This window comes from Aquarana catesbeiana, linkage group LG05 (assembly GCF_042186555.1).
Source record: "Aquarana catesbeiana isolate 2022-GZ linkage group LG05, ASM4218655v1, whole genome shotgun sequence".
NCBI classification, from domain to species: Eukaryota; Metazoa; Chordata; class Amphibia; order Anura; family Ranidae; genus Aquarana; species Aquarana catesbeiana.
This window is the reverse complement of record NC_133328.1, coordinates 608,913,087-608,936,087: the sequence shown is the minus strand read 5'-3', so window position 1 is coordinate 608,936,087 and position 23,001 is coordinate 608,913,087. Positions and strand designations below refer to the sequence as shown.

General features: G+C 45.2%; 1 protein-coding gene across 1 annotated transcript in view; it reads left to right on the top strand.

Moving 5' to 3' along the window:
• Positions 1–23,001, top strand: part of TATDN1 (TatD DNase domain containing 1) — a 64,770-nt gene that overhangs the window by 5,680 nt on the left and 36,089 nt on the right. Inside the window, exons 3-8 of the mRNA XM_073632226.1 lie at positions 249–298; positions 3,714–3,777; positions 6,723–6,866; positions 10,329–10,371; positions 14,022–14,107; positions 15,473–15,513. Coding sequence (XP_073488327.1) covers positions 249–298; positions 3,714–3,777; positions 6,723–6,866; positions 10,329–10,371; positions 14,022–14,107; positions 15,473–15,513 — 428 coding nt within the window. The remainder of the gene's footprint in view (positions 1–248; positions 299–3,713; positions 3,778–6,722; positions 6,867–10,328; positions 10,372–14,021; positions 14,108–15,472; positions 15,514–23,001) is intronic.

The following is a 23,001-nucleotide window of genomic DNA, read 5'->3' as shown; positions in this document are numbered from 1 at the left end:
GAAGAGCTGCTCTGGCTATTGAACTTCATTTTTCTCGGCTCGTTGTACGTGTTGTATGTCACTGCGTTCTTGACTTTCGGAATTTCCGACCAACTTTGTGTGACCGTGTGTATGCAAGACAAGTTTGAGCCAACATCCGTCAGAAAAAATCCAATGGATTTTGTTGTCGGAATGTGCGATCGTGTGTACAGGGCATTAAAGTGCAAGTTTGATGATTATCTAATTATATGTTTATATCCGTGTGACAGATGACTTTGCCGACATCATTGAACGAGCCGTGAAGGTTGGAGTGCAGAAGGTAAGATATTATCTCTTTTCTGAATACATTATCATAGATAAGGTGATGGCTGGAGGAATAGAAGAACAATCTGACCTCAGAAAACACTTTCTTTTATTGCATGAACCTGTACCTGTACATCACTGTTTTGCATCCTAATGTGTATTTAAAGGTCCAGCCAAAATATACTTTAATAATAGGTAAGCTCTGGTGGGCTGAAACATTCTCTGGCTACTTATAAATGGTAAAGGCCTATTATCTTAATTTGTAAAATATGAAAGAACCTGTATTAAAATGTTACTTCCTACCCTCCTTCTCCAGTGTTTTGTATGGCGGTGACAGTCTCCCACCCCACCGCTGCCACCAGTATGTGATGAGGGCATTCTCCCACCCCACCGCTGCCACCAGTATGTGATGAGGGCAGTCTCCCACCCCACCGCTGCCACCAGTATGTGATGAGGGCATTCTCCCACCCCACCGCTGCCACCAGTATGTGATGAGGGCAGTCTCCCACCCCACCGCTGCCACCAGTATGTGATGAGGGCATTCTCCCACCCCACCGCTGCCACCAGTATGTGATGAGGGCAGTCTCCCACCCCACCGCTGCCACCAGTATGTGATGAGGGCAGTCTCCAACCCCACCGCTGCCACCAGTATGTGATGAGGGCAGTCTCCCACCCCACCGCTGCCACCAGTATGTGATGAGGGCAGTCTCCCACCCCACCGCTGCCACCAGTATGTGATGAGGGCAGTCTCCCACCCCACCGCTGCCACCAGTATGTGATGAGGGCAGTCTCCCACCCCACCGCTGCCACCAGTATGTGATGAGGGCAGTCTCCCACCCCACCGCTGCCACCAGTATGTCATGAGGGCAGTCTCCCACCCCACTGCTGCCACCAGTGTGTGATGAGAACCTGTATTAAAATGTTACTTCCTACCCTCCTTCTCCAGTGCTTTGTATGGCGGTGGCAGTCTCCAACCCCACCACTTTCACCAATATGTGATTGTGGCAGTCTCCAACCCCACCGCTGCTACCAGCTTGTAATGAGGGCAGTCTCCCACCCCACTGCTGCCACCGGTATGTGATGAGGGCAGTCTCCAACCCCACCGCTGCCACCAGTGTGTGATGAGGGTAGTCTCCAACCCCACCGCTGCCACCAGTATGTGATGAAGGCAGTCTCCAGTTCTACCACTGCCACCAATATATGATGAGGGCAGTTAACAGTTCTACTACTGTCACCAGCATGTGATGAGGGCAGTTTCCAATTCTACTACTGTCACCAGTATATGATGTGGGCACTTTCTGATCCTACTGTTGAAATCAAAATGTGACAGTTGCATAGACGAGAATGGCTTATAACTGGTAAAAGCCAATTGTCTTAATGTAGAACTATAGGCAACACTTTTTTTATTTTTAATTTTCGATAGAGGTTATCCTGTCAGATTTTTTATTTTTTTCTCTTTTTTTCCTCCATCTGTGTCCCATTGGGGAGATTTCCCTTCACTTCCTGTCCCATAACATGAGAGGAAATCCCTGCAAATTAAGAGAATCTCTTGGGGACCCCAAGGTCACTAGAATGATTGTCCCCATTGGAAGATTTTACTTCTATTATATTTCTGGGAACAACCCAATTTTGGGATTTTCTTTTAGTTTCACGTTTAATGCGTTTAATGATAATAGTAAACAGGACAAATAAAGAGGGTGAATCTCCTTAACGGGGACACAGACAGCAATAAAATTCACAGGGGTTCTAATCCCTCTCCATTCTATCCAAAACTAAAAAAATGTTTTGCTTTTAGTTATATTTTAATTTGTAAAAAATAAAGAACCCTTTTCCCTCATTGAAAATGTTGCTTCCTGCCTTCCATCTCCAGTGCTCCCAGTGACATTGTCAGTCTCTGATCCCACCAGATTTACCAATTTGTGATGGCGGCAGTCTCCAAAACCACCGCTGCCATCAGTGGATGACCACTGCCCCTATTATGAAAGGACGGTTGCCTCCAACACCTCCAGTATGTGAGGACTGCACTGTACAATTCCACCACTGCCACCAATATGTAATGGGGGCAGTCTCTGATCCCACTGTTGTCAGCCAAATGTGCTGATTGTATAGGTGAGATCTGGTGGGTTGAATCCTTCTCTGGCTTCTTATAACTTTTAAAGGCCAGATGTCTTATTTAGAGATGGGCCTAACACCCCCCGGTGCGGTTTGCACCAGAACTCCCCAACAGAGAAAAAGTTTGGACCCAAGCCGCAAACCATATTAAAGTCTATGAGACCCGAACATGAAAAATCAAAAGTCCCCATTTTGAAAGCTTATGCTGTATGTAAGTTATGGCCATAAAAAGGGGCCCGGGTACTACCCTGGGGGGCATGTATCAATGCAAAAAAATTTTAAAAAAGATTGTTTTTAAAAGAGCAGTGATTTTAATGATGCTTAAAGCGAAACAAAAATGGAAAATTCCTTCAAATATAGTGCCTGGGGGGGGTCCCTTTAGTCTGCCTGTAAAGTGGCACAGCTGTATCATGTGTAGAAGCTGCTGCAGCAAAACTGACATATGTAAAGAAAAAAACAAGACATTTAAACTGATATTGCCGGCAATACAAAAAAAAAACAAACAGCTTGGCCCCCCTATGCGTACCAGGCCCCACTCAAAATCCATACCAGACCCTTATACGAGCATGCAGCCTGGCAGGCCAGGAAAGGGTGGAGATTGACACGCGAGCTCCCCCTCCCCTCCTGAACCATACCACACCACATGCTGTGGGGCAGGGGGCTTATTGGAACCTGAAAACCCCCTTTAACAAGGGGGCCCCTAATTCTGACCCCCCTCCCCCCCATGTGAATGAGTAGGGGGGTACCCCTACCCATTCACCAAAAAAGTGTAAAAAAATAAAGACAGGAGGCAGTTTTTGACAGTGCCTTTACTAAAAAAACTATGTCCCCTGATGTAGATCTATCCCTAACCCCTCCTTTCCTGTCGAGTGCCCCCACACCAAGCAGCACTTGACAGGAGGTAGTGTGTCCATTCAGACACGGAGCCCTGGTTCGGCTCCCCCTCTCTCCTGATTGACTAACTGACTTTGATTGACAGCAGCCGGAGCCAATGGCACCACTGTTGTGTCTTAGCCAATCACGAGGACGGCAAAGGCGCTCGTGAACATCCCTGGATAGAGATAGGATTCAGGTAAGTATTAGGGGGGCTGCTGAACACAGAAGGCTTTTTATCTTATTGCATAGAATGCATTGAGATAAAAAAAAATTCTACCTTTACAACCCCTTTAAATAGGTAAGGAGCGGAGCCACCTGGCGATGTCACCTGGTGGCACCGCCCCTGTGTGATGTCACTGATTGGTGCATGCTGGGTGTGTGTGTGTGTTTTATTTCTTTTTGACACTTTTTTTTTTGTGACTACTTCATCTTCTATTTTTCAGTTTATGATTACTGGAGGAAATCTACAGGAGAGCAAAGAAGCAATCGAACTTGCCCGGACCAATGGTATCGTTCCTTATCATTTCTCATATAGACTTACACAGTGCATCTGATCAGTGGCAATATGGTAAAGATTTACAAAGAAGAACCAATCACAAAGGAGCATATGCAATAATCTGAATCTCCACTTTCAGTTATTATATTAGCAGAGTCTTATCTCAAAGATTTCTGATTATTTATCAATATTCTAGCCATGTCAGGCTGTAATGCCCCATAAATGGCTGCTCTGCCTGAACTCAGGTCAGACATTTAAAAGATAACTAAATCCAAGAACAAAAATGTAATATATTGCAGCTTACCAGTCCTTCGATGTGGTGGCCACATTAGTTTTCTTTTTTAGGGCTAAAAACAACCAATCTTCCCATCCTCACCTATTAGAAGAAAATGAAAGATAACTAGAAATGGGTGTCTCAGACAGAATGTCAAGTATCCTAGGAAAGAGACAGTGGGGTTCATTTACTAAGGGTGAATTCACATTTGCCAGCCATGAAATCGCAGAGAAGCTGGACCGACTCAGCGCTCCGGCCGCTCTGTGTTGCCAGCTGCCTAGAGGAAAGTGTGGTGCGTGATTCAGCACACTGCACCGCACAACCCCTTTCTTTTTTTGGATTGTACTATCTTTATTTGAAGTGTACAAAAACGTACAGCCTGACACCTCTGCTCTGACAGGGAGAGAATACAAGTAAATGACAGGACACCTACCTATGCTGGGGGGGAGGGGCTGTAAAAACTTAATATTTCAGATTAAGAATATAGAAAATGTTTATTCCTGTTCTCTTTAACAACCGCAATGTGGATGGAATGATAAACTTGGAATGTGGTGGGGGAGACTCCTGCCAGCTGGCAGAGATGACTACTCTGATGGAGATTTCAATGCAGCAGAGGCATTGGGGTTGAAAGCATCATAGTCAGCATTTTTCTTCCTCCAAACACGGCGAGTCCCCCTCCTCAGGAAGACACGTGTACAGTCATGGCAATGAACATCTAAATGATTCAGAGAAGGATTGGGAGAAAGTGCTGTGGTCAGATGAGACCAAAATTGAGCTCTTTGGCATTAACTCAACTCATCATGTTTGGAGGAAGATAAATGTTGACTATGACCCTAACAAAACCATCCCTACAGTCAAGCACGGAGGTGGAAACATGATGCTTTGGGGCTGTTTCTCTGATAAAGGTATAGGCCGACCTTGCTGCATTGAGGGGCTTATGAACGGGCCATTTTTGTAAAACCTTGGATGAGAACCTTCTTCCCTCAGCCAGAACACCGAAGATGGGTCATGGATGGGTCTTCCAACATGATAGTGACCCAAAACATACCACCAGGGCAACAAAGGAGTGGCTCAAGAAGAAGCACATTAAGGTCATATAGTGGCCTAGCCAGTCTCCAGACCTTAATCCTATAGAAAATGTATGGAGGGAGCTGAAACTTTGAGTTGCCAAGAGGCAGCCAAGAAACCTTAAGGCTTTAGAGAAGATCTGTAAAGAAGAGAGCACCAAAATCCCTCCTGAGATGTGTGAAAACCTGGTCAACTACAAGAAACGTCTGACCTCTGTGATTGCCAACAAGGGTTTCTCCACCAAGCACTAAGTCATGTTTTGCTTGGGGATCAAATAATTATTTTACTCACTGAACTGCAACTCAATTTATAACATGTGTTTTATGTGTTCTTTCTGGATTTTTGGTTGATATTTTGTCTCTATCATTTAAAATACACCTCTGATAAAAATGATAGACCCTTCATTCAGTAGGCAAACTTCCAAAATCTGCAGGGGATCAAATAATTATTTTCCCCATTGTACATGTATGTGTTGTAGAGATAAACTGCATATGTTTCAAGGTGTTCTTTGTAATTTGTCATGACATACATACATCTACTCACACCTTCAGTTGACCATTGAGCTGCCTATCAGGCCTTCAGGAGGAATGTGCAGAGCTGTCAACCCGGCATTGGAAAGTGCCATTTCTGGATCTCTGGTGACAAGCTTTGCAATAAAAAAAAAAAAAATATATATATATATATATATATATATATATATATATATATATATATATATATATATATATACCGTATATACTCGAGTATAAGTCGAGTTTTTCACCACATTTTTTGTGCTGAAAGTGCCCCCCTCGGCTTATACTTGAGTCAAGCACTTTTCTGCAGCAAAAAAATTTCATTTTCTGAACCGAATTTGGGGCGCCGTATCTCGGGGCCACTTGGTGCTAGGAACCCCAAATTTGGTGTGCAAACCCAGTAAAACTAGTACCACAACATATCCAAAGCTGGGGTTCCTAGCACAAGGTGGCCATGAGATACGGGGCCCCAAAATTGGTTCGGAAAATGTCATTCTCTGCTGCAGAAAAGTGCTTGACATTTTCTGAACCGATATTTGGGGCCCTGTATCTCAGGGTCACTTGGTGCTAGCAACCCCAGCTTTAGGTATATTGTGGTGCTAGTTCCACTGGGTTTGCACACCAAATTTGGGGTTCCTAGCACTAAGTGGCCACGAGATACGGAGCCCCATTTTCGGTCAACTGTGTCCATCTGCAGCAATGTAATTTTGGGACCCTTTGGGTCCAGAGACCCCAAATTTTGGCTGCAGCTAGGGAGCATCTAGGAACCCTTAACTACCGAGTTTGAAGTTCGGGGAACCTATGGCTGCAAATGGGCACAGTGAGGCTGCAAATGGGCATTGTTGACCCTCTTTTCCACTTACAGTAGCTGTGCATTTCTCACCCTAGGCTTATACTCGGGTCATTAAGTTTTTCCCATTTTTTTGTGGTAAATTAGGGCCTTGACTTATATTCGGATCGACTTATACTCGAGTATATACCATATATATATATATATATATAATATTCCACTGCATACAATAAAGCATGATGTGAAATTTTTTGAGTTTACATACACTTTAATTCAGTGAGGAGGTCTCTAATCATGTGATCTTTTCAGATCGATTTTACAGTACGGTCGGCTGCCACCCCACCAGGTGCGGAGAGTTTGAGGCTGGAGATCCTGATGGGTATTTATCCAGCCTGCAGAAACTGATCGAGGACAACAGGGAAAAAGTTGTGGCCGTCGGAGAGTGTGGTCTGGGTAAGTCACAGCACGGTGCCTGAAGAGGAGCTTCAACCACACGGTTACATTTGCAGCTAATATGGTCTATAGGAGCCTGCCAAAAAGTGTGTAAAGTGATGCACATTCTCTTTTGATTCCCTTACTGTGCTGTACTATAGAGCTATAAAAATAATGGATGACAACACTTTCCAAAATCCACATTGGGGTAAATTTGGCTCTGATTTCAAGAGTTAGGCCTCGTTCACATTTTGGTGAAGAGATGTCAGCTTTTCTGCACGCGTTCTGCAAGGGCAAAAACCAAGGTTCTCTATGTGCCCTGTTCACACAACGTGCAGATTTTTTTCTGCGGGGGAAATCTGGAATGTGTGTTCCGTTTTCTGCACGGGAAAAAACTGGCATGACATCCACATTGGTCTGAACTGGGCACATAACTGACGTGCATGAAAACTGATGTAAAGTGATGTTTCTGCAAGTGAAATCTGTGCAGTTTTCCCATCAATCGCCATCAGTTTTCATGCACGTATGGTGTGAACAAGCCCTTAAAGTGGAAATAGACCCTCCTATCCCTTTCAGCCAAGGAATCTTCCATCTTAGTCTCTGTTTGATTTGCAGCTGCCATGGTGCTGTACATGTGATCGGTTGTGACACCAGCCGTTTCATGGTTTGACAGTTTAGTTAAAGCGGAGTTCCACTCAAAAGTGGAAGCTCCGCTTGTTTGCAATGTGTCTATGGGAATGTTTGACCATAAGCGCATTTGTGAGGTCAGGCACTGATGTTGGACGAGAAGTCCTGGCTCGCAGTCTCCGCTCTAATTCATCCCAAAGGTTTTCTATCCAGTATCGGGTTGAAGTCAGGATTCTGTGCAGGCCAGTCAAGTTCCTCCACCCCAAACTCGCTCATCCATGTCTTTATGGACCTTGCTTTGTGCACTGGTGTGCAGTCATGTTGGAACAGAAAGGGGCCATCCTCAAAAAAGAGGATATAAAAAAGAGGGCGCACCAGTTTTGTGCATTATCCTTTGATATGTTTATTAGATGAAAAAATGTTAAAAACTACTCACAAATATGGAAAGAAAACCACATCTTTGTGAATAGTTTTTAATATTGTTTCTTCTAATAAATATATCAAAGGATAATGCACAAGGCTGGTGCGCCCTCTTTTTTTTCTATTCTCTTTTTTGACTGCTAGGATATCCCTATCATGGAGGGCAGCAAGGCCTAAAGACACTATCCATTCTGAACTTTGGATTGCCTGTTTAACGCATTCATGCACAAGAGTATTTGTTTTGCTGCTATTGAAAATTGTTTAGGAGCCATCCCCAAACTGTTCCAACAAAGTTGGGAGCATGAAATTGTCCAAAATGTCTTGGTATGCTGACGCCTTAAGAGTTCCTTTCACTGGAACTAAGGGGCCAAACCCAACCCCTGAAAAAACAACCCCCACACCATAATTCCCCCTCCACCAAAGGATTTGGACCAGTGCACAAAGCAAGGTCCATAAAGATATAGATGAGTGAGTTTGGGGTGGAGGAACTTGACTGGCCTGCACAGAGTCCCGACCTCAACCCGATAGAACACCTTTGGGATGATTTAGAGCGGTGCCTGACCTCACAAAGGCTCTTCTGGAAGAATGGTCAAACATTCCCATAGACACACTCCTAAACCTTGTGGACAACCTTCCCAGAAGAGTTGAAGCTGTTATAGCTGCAAAGGTTGGGCCAACTCAATATTGAACCCTACGGATTAAGACTGGGATGTCATTAAAGTTCATGTGCGTGTAAAGGCAGGTGTCCCAATACATTTGACAATAAAGTGTATGTATGGAAGTAGTAAAGTAATTAAAGGCCCTATGGAATGCTCATATTTAGGTTCATTTAGTAGGAATCAAGCTGAAGGTGGGCCTGCAAGCACCACCTGGCTTGACAAAAGTTATCGGCCGAACGGTGACATTGTCCTATCAGATACAGTCACTATTCTGCAGCACTATGGTATTCAGGCAGCCACAGGTACAGCGGCTGTCTGAATTCAATAGCCGACAATTAAAATTCCTTCATCCATGCCGCAAGTGGTAATGGGGAAGTCGACTGATTTTCTTTCTTTTAGTTCGTGGTCTGGGGAGCCTCTAGAATCTTCATGCTGTACACAGGACCTCTACCTCAGTTTGTTAAGCCAAACCCCTTAATTCAGCAATCCAGTACCTGAACCTCAGGGGTCAGTGCAGGCATGTACATTCCACTGCTGAAAAGCATGGGTGGGATAAGTTCCAGCAGGGGGCGAGCTTAGATGCAGGATGGGTGGGATTCAAAGCCCTCTGTTTAGTGTGTACAAAGGACTGGGGCACTCCACCCTTCTACAGTAATCAATAAGTGGACTGTCAAAGCTATCAATTTATCAGAATTCTTAGTATGGAGACATTGAAGTAGGTGAAAAGAATCGGTCACATATGGGCTTATGCAGAAATTTAAACAAAGAGTATTTACTGTATTTATTGGGGTATAACACCCACTTTTTCACCCTGAACATCGGGTGCAAATAGTGTGTGCATGTTATAAGCCATTACTGCAATTTGGGCTGCCTAGGAGGGAATGGGAATGGGGATGGGGAGGGGGACGGGACGAGCGCCATCAGATTATATACAGCGAGAATCTCCTGTTTACTCATCAGCCTCTGTAATAGGAAGTCCAGCCTCCTAGGCCGACATTGGGCAGTGATAAGGCTGCAGATGGGCAATTGTGAGGCTACAGATGGGCATTAATCAGGCTGCATTGATGGGCAATTGTGAAGCTGTAGATGGGCATTGATCAAGCTGCATTGATGGGCAATTGTGAAGCTGTAGATGGGCATTGATGGGCATTGATCAAGCTGCATTGATGGGCAATTGTGAGGCTGTAGATGGGCATTGATCAAGCTGCATTGATGGGCAATGGTGAGGCTGCATGGATGGGCACTAACCCTTATTTTGCTTTAAAGTTCTTTATTTAAAATTAGATTGTTTTTCCTGAAACTTCCCTCCTAAAATGAAGGTGCGTGTTATACGCCTGTGCATGTGATACGCCGATAAATACGGTAATTATTAAAAGTGCAAGATTTATGTTTCATTCCTTACTTAGCTTTATGTACTGTTTCCGAGACTGACACATAGAAGGGGTCAGAGGTCACCTTAAATCTTGCTATCTTTCCATTGCACACTCTGGGGGGACAGCGTGTGAGGTCAGCCAGGTGACACGCCAACAAGAACTTCAGGTGACCTCTGCCCTTGCAGTGGCGACTCCCATATTTAGGACCCGTTCACACTTAAAAGATGGGATATCACACGCAACACATGTGAACGCGCCATGTTCCAGCAGGTACACTGTGATGCCATTCATTCTTAATGGCACCTCAAATGCAGAAGCCAACATATGCACACTGCGCTGCAATGCATAGTAGCTTTTAATTATTTAGAATTGTTTGTATAACTTTTTTTTTCTTTCCCTGATAGACTTTGACAGGCTGGAATTTTGTCCAAAGGAAACACAACTAAAGTAAGAGACATTTTAATACTTCTATTCCAATAGAATGTCCATGACTTGCAGCAATATGTTCACATCATGACACACGTCCAATAACTTTAAGAATGTTACCCCATTTCATATTCCTGATATGTGGCTGCTGTACCATGTACTTGTATGAGAAAGTCTCCTGTTCTCTTTGTATTGCTTCCTTTGTGTGACATCGCTGGTGTTCCTTCCAGTCCCTCTGCTTTCCTATTTCTGGCTGTGCTGGGAACTCAGCCTGCTCTCCTCCAATGATCAGCCTTGTGCTGACATGCCATCTTTCTTGCAGTGGTCTTGGTCTGCCTGACCTTGGCTTGGTATCAAAAGATCCCTGAATTTTCCACTTCTTAATAAATGATTGAACAGTACTGACTAGCATATTCAAGGCTTTGGATATCTTTTTATTTCCTGTTCCATCTATGTAAAGTTCCATTACCTTGTTACTAGGGATCGACTGATATTGTTTTTTCGGTATGCCGATACAATACCAATATTTCAACCACCTCTCCTGCCGATAGCCAATATTTTTTGCTGGTATTTTGTACATTTAAAAAAAAAATCGGTCGATCCCTACTTGTTACACAGGTCTTTTGACAGTTCTTTTCTTGGATCAGTATCTAGCATGCTCAGTGCATCCATGTGAGAGCTAACAAACTTATTGCCTATTTATACACAGACACTAATTACAAGCCACAGATGTGGGAAATTAACCTTTAATTGCCATTTTAACCTGTATGTGTGTCACCTTCTGTGCCTCTGTACCAAGGCCAAACTTTTGATCAGGGCCAAAAGTGGGTGATTTCTGTTGTTATGATTTCAAAAGGAGCCAAACAACTGTGTGATAAAAAATGGCTTCATATGATCACCATCTAAAAGACATTTTTTTGGCATGAACAGTCATATTTTCAATATCAATGCCAAAATTTCACGATTTTTGCCAGGGTATGCACACAACTGAATGTATGAATGTGAGTTAGGGACCTTAGATTGTAAGCTCCTTGAGGGCAGGGACTGATGTGAATGTCCTGAATATATGTGTAAATCGCTGTGTATATTGACTGCTATATACAGTAAGTACCTGAAATAAATTAAACATAAACCTTTTTAAGGGCCAAAAAAAGGGGTTGATAAACCTGAGTTCCAAAATGTTAGTTACCTGCATTGAAAGTGAACCTGTGCCCATTTCGTGCACACTAAAGTATTTAGATATTCTCCAAGCAGTAAAAGCACCTAAAAAAACAAACACTCATTCACCTTTGTATATATAGGCATTGTGGAGATTATTATTCACAACACAGACATTGAAATCTCAGCAGCACAAAATTTTGGCAGGCTGCCAGCCCTCCAATATAAACAAACCGACTGAAACCCGACTTTAGGCTCCATTCACACCTGGACGTTCTGGAATCGTGGCAAAACGAGGGTCACGTTTGCGATGCCATTACTTCTAATGGCACCCCAATCGCTATGCGCGTTGGCCACGGTTGTCGCACGATAAATCATGCCGCAATCCTGACAAAATCACCACGCGCGAAGCTTGACGCTCAAAAAGGAGGAGGAGCTTCTTTTGGGCAACGGTGTTGCGATTTGCAGCACAAATTATCGTGCGGCAATTGCGCCAAAATCGCACTGCGATTGGGGTGCCATTAGAGGGAATGACATCACATTACAAGCAGCTAGAGAGGTGATTGAGGTTTTATTTATTTTATTTTATTTTTTAAAACTCTTTTTATTGGTTTTAACCTCTTGCTTACTTTCAGCGCTGTCACTCTTTGAATGACAATTGCGCGGTCATGCTACAGTTTACCCAAATGAGATTTTTATCATTTTTTTCACACAGATAGAGCTTTCTTTTGGTGCTGTTTTTTTATTTTTTGCTAAATAAAACAAAAAGTGACCGAAATTTAAGAAAAAAAAAAAAAAAAAACTATTTCATAGTTTGTTATAACATTTTGAAAACAGGTACTTTTTCTCCTTCACTGATGTGCGCTGATGAGGCAGCGCTGATGGGCACTGATAGGCAGCGCTGATGGGCACTGATAGGCGGCGCTGATGGGCACTGATAGGTGGCACTGATAAGGCGGCATAATGGACACTGATAGGTGGCACTGATGAGGCGCCACTGAGAGGTGGTACTGATGGTTGGCACTGATGGTGAGCACTGATGGTTGGCACTGATAGGTGGCACTGAAGGGCATTGATAGGTGGCACTGATCACTGATGGGTGACACTGATGGGCACTGATGGGTGGCATTGGTAGGCACTGGTGATACTGATAGGCAGCACTGATCTGTGGCACTGATTATTAGACACTGATGGGTATTGGCAGCACTGGTGGGCATTGATGGGTGGCACTGTGGGCACTGGTAGGTGGCACTGTGGGCACTGGTAGGTGGCACTGGTGGGTACTGATAGGTGGCACTGGCAGGTTACACTGGTGGGCACAGCCGCGGCTTTCTGAGTTAGGGACCGATGTCCCTCTGACAGAAGCCAGTGATCGGCTTTTTTTTCCCCCTCATGCTGAGAGCGTGACGAGAAAAAAAATACCGATTACCGAGCTACTGTTTAAATCACGTGATCAGCTGTCATTGGCTGACACCTGATCATGTGGTAAGGGTCCGGGATCGACCCCTTACTCGGATCTGTGATCAGCCAAGTCCCATAGACCCAATGATTACAGAGCGCGAGTGCAGACAGCGCTTGCTCGGGAGAACATCCATGGATGCCCTCCCGGCAATTAAGGCCCACGCTACAGCCGTCTTTCGGTTATAGCGCAGGCGGAAAGGAGTTAAAGAGTTAAGTGGTAGAAAACAGAGCCTCTGGGCATTCCCCGGCTCGAGGTAAACAACAAAACAAACATCCCTAATTATCTCCACTGGGCTCAGTTAGATAGAGTACACAGTTAAAAATACGTTTTAAAGTAAAATGGAAGGGCCTCTGCATTATCCCCGATACCCATGGTGCAGCACATTCCAAACATTAATGAATATATCACATTTATTTCACCAGCTACTGAGATTTCTCAGATCACCTTTGTCCTGAAATCATAGAGGATTCAATCACCCAATAACTATACTATGTGGCCACGGATGGAGAATCTAGCCATAAGTCCCATACCTTGTTGAACTTTCAAGAACACCCATGAGATTCAGAAGGTGTTTTTAAAGCGGTATTACCTTATTTACCTGGATTTTCCAAAATTGTAAGCTAGGGACCTCCTTAGACTTCAAGGTAATGGCCTTACAGGCATAAGAAAGCAACAGAATGACATAGGTCCTAAGAGGCCGAAGAAGGGGGGGAGGTTTTATTTTTAAGCCCATTTACTGCTTGATAAGAATTTGGGAGTAGTTTAATGTAGATAGTCTGGGCACAGGTGCACTTTAAGTTTACCGTCACTATCGATGCATATTCCCACTGCTCAAATCTGCGAGGTTTGTTTGTGGGTCTGTGCTGGCACTTTCAGATATTAGCTGGAGAGACCTCAGGTGTCATGGTGAGAGCCGGTGGTGGGGGAAGAGGATCAGAGCATATGTTGTATGCCCAGGGTTGTTTGATAAGGTTTACAAGACATAAGTCATATGCCCACTGTTTAGTTTGTGTCCCCAATGGAGTAAATTTGGAATTTTCTCTTTGGAAAGGTATTTTGAGAAGCAGTTTCATCTGGCCGAGCACTCCAAACTGCCCATGTTCCTGCACTGTCGGAACTCCCACAAAGAATTTTTAGGTGAGTGTCGCAGTTATAAAACAAATATATATATTAAAGTGATACATTGCCATCACTATTGTCTGTTCTACCCTAGGGATATGCTTGGTGTTTTTCTAATATGCTGGTGTTGTTTCCACAAGTGTTTTACCTTCATTTTATTATAGTTTTTTAAACTTTTTTTTTTTACCGATTGGTGACTTTAAAGCAGGAGTCTCCAAACTTTCTAAACAGAAGGACAGTTTACTGTCCTTCAGACTTTAACGGAGGCGGGGAATGGGGAAAAAACAATGCACCATCATGGGTGTCAGAGGGGAGGAATTATGCCCCATTGTTGGTATCAGTGGATGAAATGGTGTCCCAAGTGCTGGATAAAAGCAAACAAAGGGCCGCAGTTTGGAGACCACTGCTTTATAGCAAGAAAGCCGCAGCTGATACCTGCCTGTGTGCCCTTTAGCACCATGTTTGGGATGGAGGGGGCTTATTACCTGCCCCCATTGGAACACATAGAGGTTACACCACTTTAAATTGAATGAAATAATTAAAGAACACCAGGAAAGGACACCCTAACTCCAGTGATGGTGAACCTTGGCACTCCAGATGTTTTGGAACTACATTTTCCATGATGCTCATGCACTGAGCATCATGGGAAATGTAGTTCCAAAACATCTGGAGTGCCAAGATTCGCCCATCACTGCCCTACTCTATAAAAACACGCACTCTTTTTGGGGGTCTGTGCAGCTCTAACTGTCCCTGACATGCAGCATAATTCAGACATATAGCATATCTTTGTGGGTTCGCAGAGTTCGACCCTCAACTATAGTCCCAGTTTCTCATGTGGCCCCCTTGGAAAATGAATTGCCCACCCTTGATTTACACGCTACAGCAGCCAGGTGTGTGTGTAAAAGCTAAGAAAAGTACAAAAGTTGCCATTGCTGAATTCCCCCATGAAAACAAACTTGCTGTCTCTGGCTTCTCTATGACCTGAGCTAAAGCATGCATGCAGTTAGTAAAGTCAGAACTCCTGATCTGCATTTCCTGTTCAGGTCGGTGAAAGTCTTGAAGCCATTAGACAGTCAGGCAGGAGAGAAGAGGTTAGCAGTGGCAGCACATATAAGACTCTAAGCACAGGTTTCCTTTCCCAGTCCAGTAGCTTTGGCTAGAGGCCGTAGGGAGTCGGTTTCTGGAGCCTACAATACACACCCAATGTACGGTTTGCTATCGAGAACAGGTGGAGGGTCCAGGGATGGCACCTTGATGCCCTTTTCTAACAGGTGCAATATTTAACAGATCACATTCTGTACTTCTTTGTTTTCTGTCTGCCTGGTTAGCTCAATTGGTAAAGAATGAGGCACTTTTTTGGACTTTCGTTTTCTTTATTTACAGATATTATGGGAAGAAATCGGGATCGATGTGTTGGGGGAGTGGTGAGTGGTGCAAATCAAGACTGATTCCAGATAAGTCCTATTAGCAGGGCTTTTTTTCCTCAAAGAATAGGTGCATGAACTCCTCCTCCCCCCCCTTTCTGACCTCCCCCAGCAACAACATACCAACCCAGCAACAATAGATCTCCCAGCAGCCAGCAACAATAGACCTCTCCCTCAACAGTAGATTCCTCCCAGCAACAATAGACCTACCCAGAAACAATAAACCCCCACACAAAAATAGATCCCCACCAGCGACATTAGATCCCCCAGCACCTAGCATCGATCGACCCTCCAACACTCCTTGCCATATAATACATTCAGTGCTGGAGTTGCTGGAACTGTGTTCCCACTGAAAAAAAAGCCCTGCCTATTAGAATGTAAAACAATGGCTTTGCTGTTTTTCGCATGTATTTCCATTACCCTATCTAATTCATCCATTATAATGTATCCATTACCGTAGTATAAGCTGAGTTTTTCAGCACATTTTTTTGTGCTGAAAAAGCCCCCTGGGCTTATACTCGAGTCACTGTGCTCATCTGCAGCCTCATGCGCCTGATCTCCCGCTGTGACATGCAGTCTAGTCGGCAGCCGTGCAGTATAATGAAGCCCCGCCTTCTCCTCGTCCGTGAAAGGCGGAACACTGACTCACTGCTGGAAAAATGAATCAGTGTTCCGTCACGGATGAGGACAAGGAGGAGACGGGGCTTTGTTACACTGCACGGCCGCCGACTAGACTGACTGCTCGTCGCAGCCCCAGGAGATCAAGTACATGTGGCTGAAGATGGACACAGTGAGGCAGGGAGATGGACACAGTGGGGCATGGAGATGGACACAGTGAGGCAGCGAGATGCGCACATTGTGGCAGCGAGATGCGCACATTGTGGCAGGGAGATGGGCACAGTGGGGCATGCAGATGGCACAGTGAGGCATGGAGATGGCACAGTGAGGCTGCAAATGGGCACAGTGAGGCTGCAGACGGGCATTGTTGACCCTCTTTTCCACTTACAGTAGCTGCTGCATTTCCCACCCTAAACTTATACTCGACTCAATAAGTTTTCCCAGTTTTTTGTGGTAAAATTAGGTGCCTCGGCTTATATTCAGATCGGCTTATACTCGAGTATATACGGTATTTATTTAGCCCAGAGCTCTACATGCACAGAACAAACCACATCAATCCTTCCCGCTAAAACGTGCTAAAATATAAAGCTCATTCTACATTTTTGTGAATGCACACACGGTAGGACTAGCTTGGTCAGACAGCAATTATCCAATCACTGTGGTTGATTCACTAAAACTGGAGAGTGCAAAATCTGGTGCAGCTGTGCACAGTAGTCAATCAGCTTCTAACGTCAGCTTGTTCAATTAAAGGAGAAGTACAACCAAAGCTCATTTGGCTGTACTTCTGTGAATCACAGGAGTGCAGATGGTCCGGCACTCCTGTGACCCGTTTTCAGCAGACAGTGGGCTGAAGTCACAGAGCCGGTCCAGGCTGGGGAAAGATCGCAACCATATGGTCTGGATTCACCCAGATACCTGAACCGGCACCTGGCTTAGCGATCCGCTGAGAGCTTGAGCCTCCCACTCCTGCCCCCTCCACAGCCCAGCACTCCGAGGGGGGCGTCAGAGCAGAAAGCCAGTGATTGATAGTCACCAGCACTCTGCTCATGGAGCTCTGAGTGATCAGTGTTGTTTGATCGCTCAGTTCTCAGCCTTAGAGCAAGCGGGGGACTGATGCAGCATCAGACTTGCTGCGGGGGGAGAATATCCGTGGTTTGCTGTCACTAGAGGCAGCAGCTGCAGCAACAGGAACATGTTACATGTTCCACCATAAAAATGAGTGGAACATGTGACGTTCCCAAAGCTGAACTTCTCCTTTAAGGAGGAGTGGGAAGATGTCCATATTGACACAAGAAGTGGGCAGCCAAAAACACAAAGGACGGATGAAAATGTGGACAGAGTGCGAACCATCGTACGATCAGATCAAAGATTGAGTGTGCAAATGTTGGCGGAAGAATTGAACACGAATAGAGAAATTGTGCAGCAGAGTCTAACAGAGGATTTGAGAATGAGAAAGATTTCTGCAAAGATGGTGCCTCGAATCTTGACAGAAGATCTTTTGAAGTATGCAGAAGTGTTTACCCGTCCATTCTGGGAATTCACATCTTGTACAACGGGTAAAATAAGTATTGAAAGCGTCACCATTTTTCTAGGTAAACATATATTTAAAGGCGCTATTGACATGAAATTTTCACCACATGTCGGTAACAATCCATGCATACAAAGAAACCCAAACAGTTCAGAAATGAAGTTATGTGTAATGACACCAGGAAAAAATATGAAGGGGAGGTGCAAAAAGGCATGGAAAGCCAAGACACCGGCTGAAATCTATCAGTAATTAGAAAGCAATCCTGCCCCTTGTCAGTGCAAATTAATATCAGCTGGTTCAGTCTCAACCGATGGCCTATAAAAAGGTTTCTCATTATCAAGGTGTCACACAAGAACATCTCATAATGTGTAAAAGCAATAGGCGCCCTCAAGACCTTTGCAACCTTATTGTTGCAAAACATACTGATGGCATTGGTTACAGAAGGATTTCTAAACTTCTGAATGTTGCAGTGAGCACTGTTGGGGCCATAATCAGGAAGTGGAAAGAACATCATTTCACCATAAACTGGCCACAACCAGGTGCTCCTCGTAAGATTTCTGACAGAGGATGGGAAAAGAATTATCAGAAGAGTTGTCCAAGAGTCGAGGACTACTTGTTGAGAGCTTCATAAAGAAAACAATAAGTAATGCACTCAACTGCCATGGCCTGTATGCACCCTCACCACGCAAGACTGAAGAAAAAGCATGTTGAAGCTCCTTTAAAGTGTTCTGAACAACATTTAGACAAGCCTGTGAAATACTGGGAGAATATAGTCTGGTCTGATGAGACCAAAATTGAACTCTTTGGATGCCATAATACACACCATGTTTAGAGGTCAAATGGCACATCACCCCATAAACGCATACGGTACTGGCAAACTTCAGATCATTGAAGGAGGGGTGAATTGAAAAATTTACCAAGACATTCTTGATAAACATCTGCTGCCATCTACCAGGATGATGAAGATAAAACGAGGGTGGACATTTCAGCAAGACAATGATCCCAAACACAAACCCAAGGAAACTTTCAAGTGATTTCAAAGAAAGAAAATACAACTTCTAGAATGGACCAGCCAATCACTTGACTTAAATCCAATAGAAAATCTATGGAAAGAACTAAAGATTAGAGTTCATAGAAGAGGCCCATGGAACCTTCCAAGTATTGAAGACTGTGTGGAAGAATGGGCCAAAAATCACACCTGAGCAATGCATGCGACTAGTTTCTCCATACAGGAGGCATCTTGAAGCTGTCATTACCGACAAAGGATTTTGTACCAAGTATTAAATACATTTCAGTTAGTGTGTTCAATACTTTTTCCCTGTGTCATTCCATTTTATTACACATAACTTAATTTCTGAACTTATTTGTTTTGGTTTCTTTGTATGTATGAATTGCATGGGTTGTTACCGACGTGGTGAAAATTTCATGTCAATAGTACCTTTAAAAATATATTTACCTAGAAAAATGGTGACGTGTTTAATACTTATTTTACCTGCTGTATGTAAAGTGCCTTGAAAAAATATTCATACCCCTTCATATTTTCCACTTTCTGTCATGTTACAACCAAAAACATAAATGTATTTTATGTGATAGACCAACACAAAGCGGCACATAATTGTGAAGTGGAAGGAAAATGATAAATGGTTTTAAATTTTTTTTTTTTTGCAAATATCTGAAAAGTGTGGTGTGTATTTGTATTCAGCCCCCCTGAGTCAATACTTTGTAGAACCACCTTTCACTGAAATTACAGCTGCAAGTCTTTTTGGGGATGTCTCTACCAGCTTTGCACATCTAGAGAGTGAAATTTTCCCCCTTCGTCTTTCAGGACAGCCACCATGAGAGATAGTCTCCTCCTCTTCCTCTAGGAAACACTGCGCCAGCCCATAAATTCTTACTTCCCCCTGCCAGACCTCAGTATTAGTGTTTCCTCCGGTGGGGAGACACTGTGCAAGGAACCAGGCCATTCAGTCAGGGTGACTGCGGCTGTTTATATTTTTTGGAGCCTGTAATGGGAGCAGGGGTTTCCTAGGGCATAGGGGGGACTTACCCCTCGTTCTGTTGCCACCACTTCCTAGCCGAGTGGGGCTTCAGGTTGGGGGGACTCCCTATCGCAGCTACAGGGCTGCAGCAGGCAAGCGTTCACCTTCCCTGTATTCCATACAGACCGCTCTCTTTTTTTCTTTTTTTTTGGAACTAGGCGGGCCGGACGACGGGCGACGTCATTTCCGGCGGAAGGGCGAGTGCTTGCCTTTGACCCACGACTTTCGGTTCCGGGTCGCGGCGCTGATAGGGAAGCCAGGCACAGGCTAGAGACGAGTCTGGGACGCGCACAGGCAGCGTGGGACTCGGTAGTAGCAACCACCTGCAAGTCATGTCGGAAGCAGATGCTCAGCCAACGGACACTACCTCCAGCCTTCCTAAGGTAAGAGTGCCCTGGGGAAGAGTACTCTTTATCTAGGATTGTCCCTCCATGTATAGTTCCTGTCATGGGGGGGCAGACACCCTGGGTGGTCAGGGGAGGGAGGCTCGGATCCCCACATATTAAGGAGGGTCTTGGGCACTCCCAGGGTTGTATCCTTGTTTTTTTGAAAAAAAAAAAAAGTGACAAAATGTTTTTTTCTTTTCATGTATTTCAGAAAGCTACAGAGAAGTCTAGGTCTGCACATAGCTCTAAGAAGAGGTGTGCCTCTTGCAGGGACACTTTAGGGGAAACATGGACAAAGGTCTTGTGTAGGGAGTGCATAGACTCCCTTGTTAAGGAGAGGGACTCTGAACAGGAGTCAGGACTTGCAGCCTCGGTTAAGGAGCTTTCGTCCACCTTCTCTTCATTTAAAGCCTTATTTGAAAGGTTTCAGCCTCCCTTTAGTCCAGTCCCCCAGGATACAACCTCGCCTCAGGCTCAGGGCTCTGCTCCTGCCCAACCTGCAACTTCAGTTAGGGCAGTGGAAGCTCCAGGGCCCTCCGGAGTGGAACAAAGACAACCAGACAGTTCCTCCTCCGATTCCCAGGATGGTTCAGAGGGAGAGGACCTGGACGGGGAGTCCAGGAAATCCTCCAGATATAAATTATCCCTGGAAGAGGTAGAGGACCTCTTAGGGGCTATTTATACAACCCTCGGTATTCAGGAACACAGGAAACCCCTGACCCTTCATGACCAAATGTACAAGGGTTTAGGGGAACAAAGGAGGAAAGTTTTTCCAGTACATGAGGTACTGGTTGAAACTATTAAAAAGGAGTGGCAGGATCCCGAAAGGAAACCCTTTTTTTCTAGATCCTTAAAAAGGAGATTTCCATTCTCGGATGATCCTACATCTATCTGGAATAAAAGTCCCAAGTTAGATGCTGCCTTCTCCCAGGTTTCCAGACACACAGACCTGGCTTTTGAGGACATGGGGGCCCTGGTGGATGTCATGGATAAGAGAATAGACTCTCTTCTCAAAAAGACTTGGGATTCAACAATTGGTAATTTAAAACCTGAGTTGGCTGTCACAGTAGTGGCTCGCAATCTGGAGCACTGGCTCTCTAAGATTCAGGAGCATATTGAAGCTGGAACGGCAAAAGAAACCATTCTATCTTCTTTCCCTACGATTCTGCGGGGTATCGCCTACATAGCTGATGCCTCGGCAGAATCAGTCCGTATGTCGGCCAGATCAGCGGCTCTGGCCAATTCGGCCAGGAGAGCCCTCTGGCTAAAAACTTGGCCGGGCGATAGCGCCTCTAAGGCCAAGTTGTGCGGCATACCGTTAACGGGAGACCTTCTCTTCGGCCCAGGGTTAGAGACCGTCTTGGACCGCACAGCAGACAGGAAGAAATCCTTCCCAGTTAAGCGGAAAACCCCTACACAGACAAAGAAGGGGTTTCGTCCGCAAAAGCGTAAAGAAATTCCAAAGCCGGAAGGGCAAAAGAAATTCTGGGGTCAGAAGAAGGGCAGGGGAGGGGTGATTTTTCGCCCTCCTGAACAGCCCCGTAAAAACCAATGACTCCCCAACCAGGGTGGGGGGAAGACTGGGGGCCTTCCTCCCACAGTGGGAAGTGATATCCCCCAATCGCTTTATCCTAGGGATTATAAGAAGGGGGTACCATATCGAATTCACAAATCCTCCTCCACGGAGATTTCTTGTCACGCTCCTACCCAGGTGTACGGCAAAAGCCGAGGCTCTGTTGGAAGCATTAAGAGATCTGGTAGATCAAAATGTGGTTCTCAGAGTTCCAAAGACCGAGGAGGGAGAGGGTTTCTATTCACACATCTTCGTAGTGAAGAAACCCACAGGGAAATTCAGACTGATTCTGAATTTAAAGCCCCTGAACAGGTCAGTGACGTACAGGAGATTCCGTATGGAAACAATTTTCACAGTCAGAGCCCTGTTGCCCCGCAACTGCTTTATGGTATCTCTGGACCTAAGGGACGCGTATCTACACGTTCCTATTACAGAAGCCTCGCAGAGGTTTCTTCGGCTAGCGGTAAATGTAGGTGGAACAACGGTACATCTACAGTTTCAGGCGCTGCCTTTCGGGCTATGCTCCTCGCCCCGCATTTTCACCAAGGTCTTGGCGGAGATGATGGCCTTTCTTCGACTCCAGGGAATATCAGTGATAGCATACCTGGACGACCTGCTCCTGTTTGCACCGTGTCCACTGCAGTTAGTCAGAGATCTAGAACTAACAAAGAGAGTTCTTACAGGTCTAGGGTGGCTAATGAACTTGGAGAAATCCAGTTTGATTCCCTCTCAGCGCATCACGTACTTAGGCTATCTGTTGGACTCAACGCTACTGAGAGTGTTTCTTCCAGCAGAAAAAGTACAAAAACTGGACAGGGCAGTGGCTGTTCTCCAGTGCAGCAGTCAGGTCTCCATAAGAGTTCTGATGTCGGTCCTGGGACTATTAACCGCTACCCTCCCAGCAGTGCAATGGGCAGGTCTGCACTTTCGTCCCTTACAGTCCTTTGTCTTAAGGGTGTGGGATCACAGTCAGAAAGATCTGGACACCTTGGTACAGGTTCCACCCCAAGTATAGAGATCCCTCTGGTGGTGGAGGAGGGTCTCAAACTTGTCGCAGGGTCGTCTGTGGTTCATCCCAGTTTCTCAGGTGGTAACCACAGACGCAAGCGGCAAGGGTTGGGGGGCGCATCTGGGTTCCCTTTTAGCACAGGGCACCTGGGAGGGCGACGAACTAAGAAGGTCGTCCAATTGGAAGGAGCTGAGGGCAATCGGGCTAGCACTCAGGTTCTTCAAGGAGGAGCTACGGGGCCACCATGTTCAGGTGCGGTCGGACAACGCGTCCGCCGTGGCCTATGTAAACAAACAGGGCGGCACGAGAAGCGGAGTCCTGTCGGCCTTAGCATC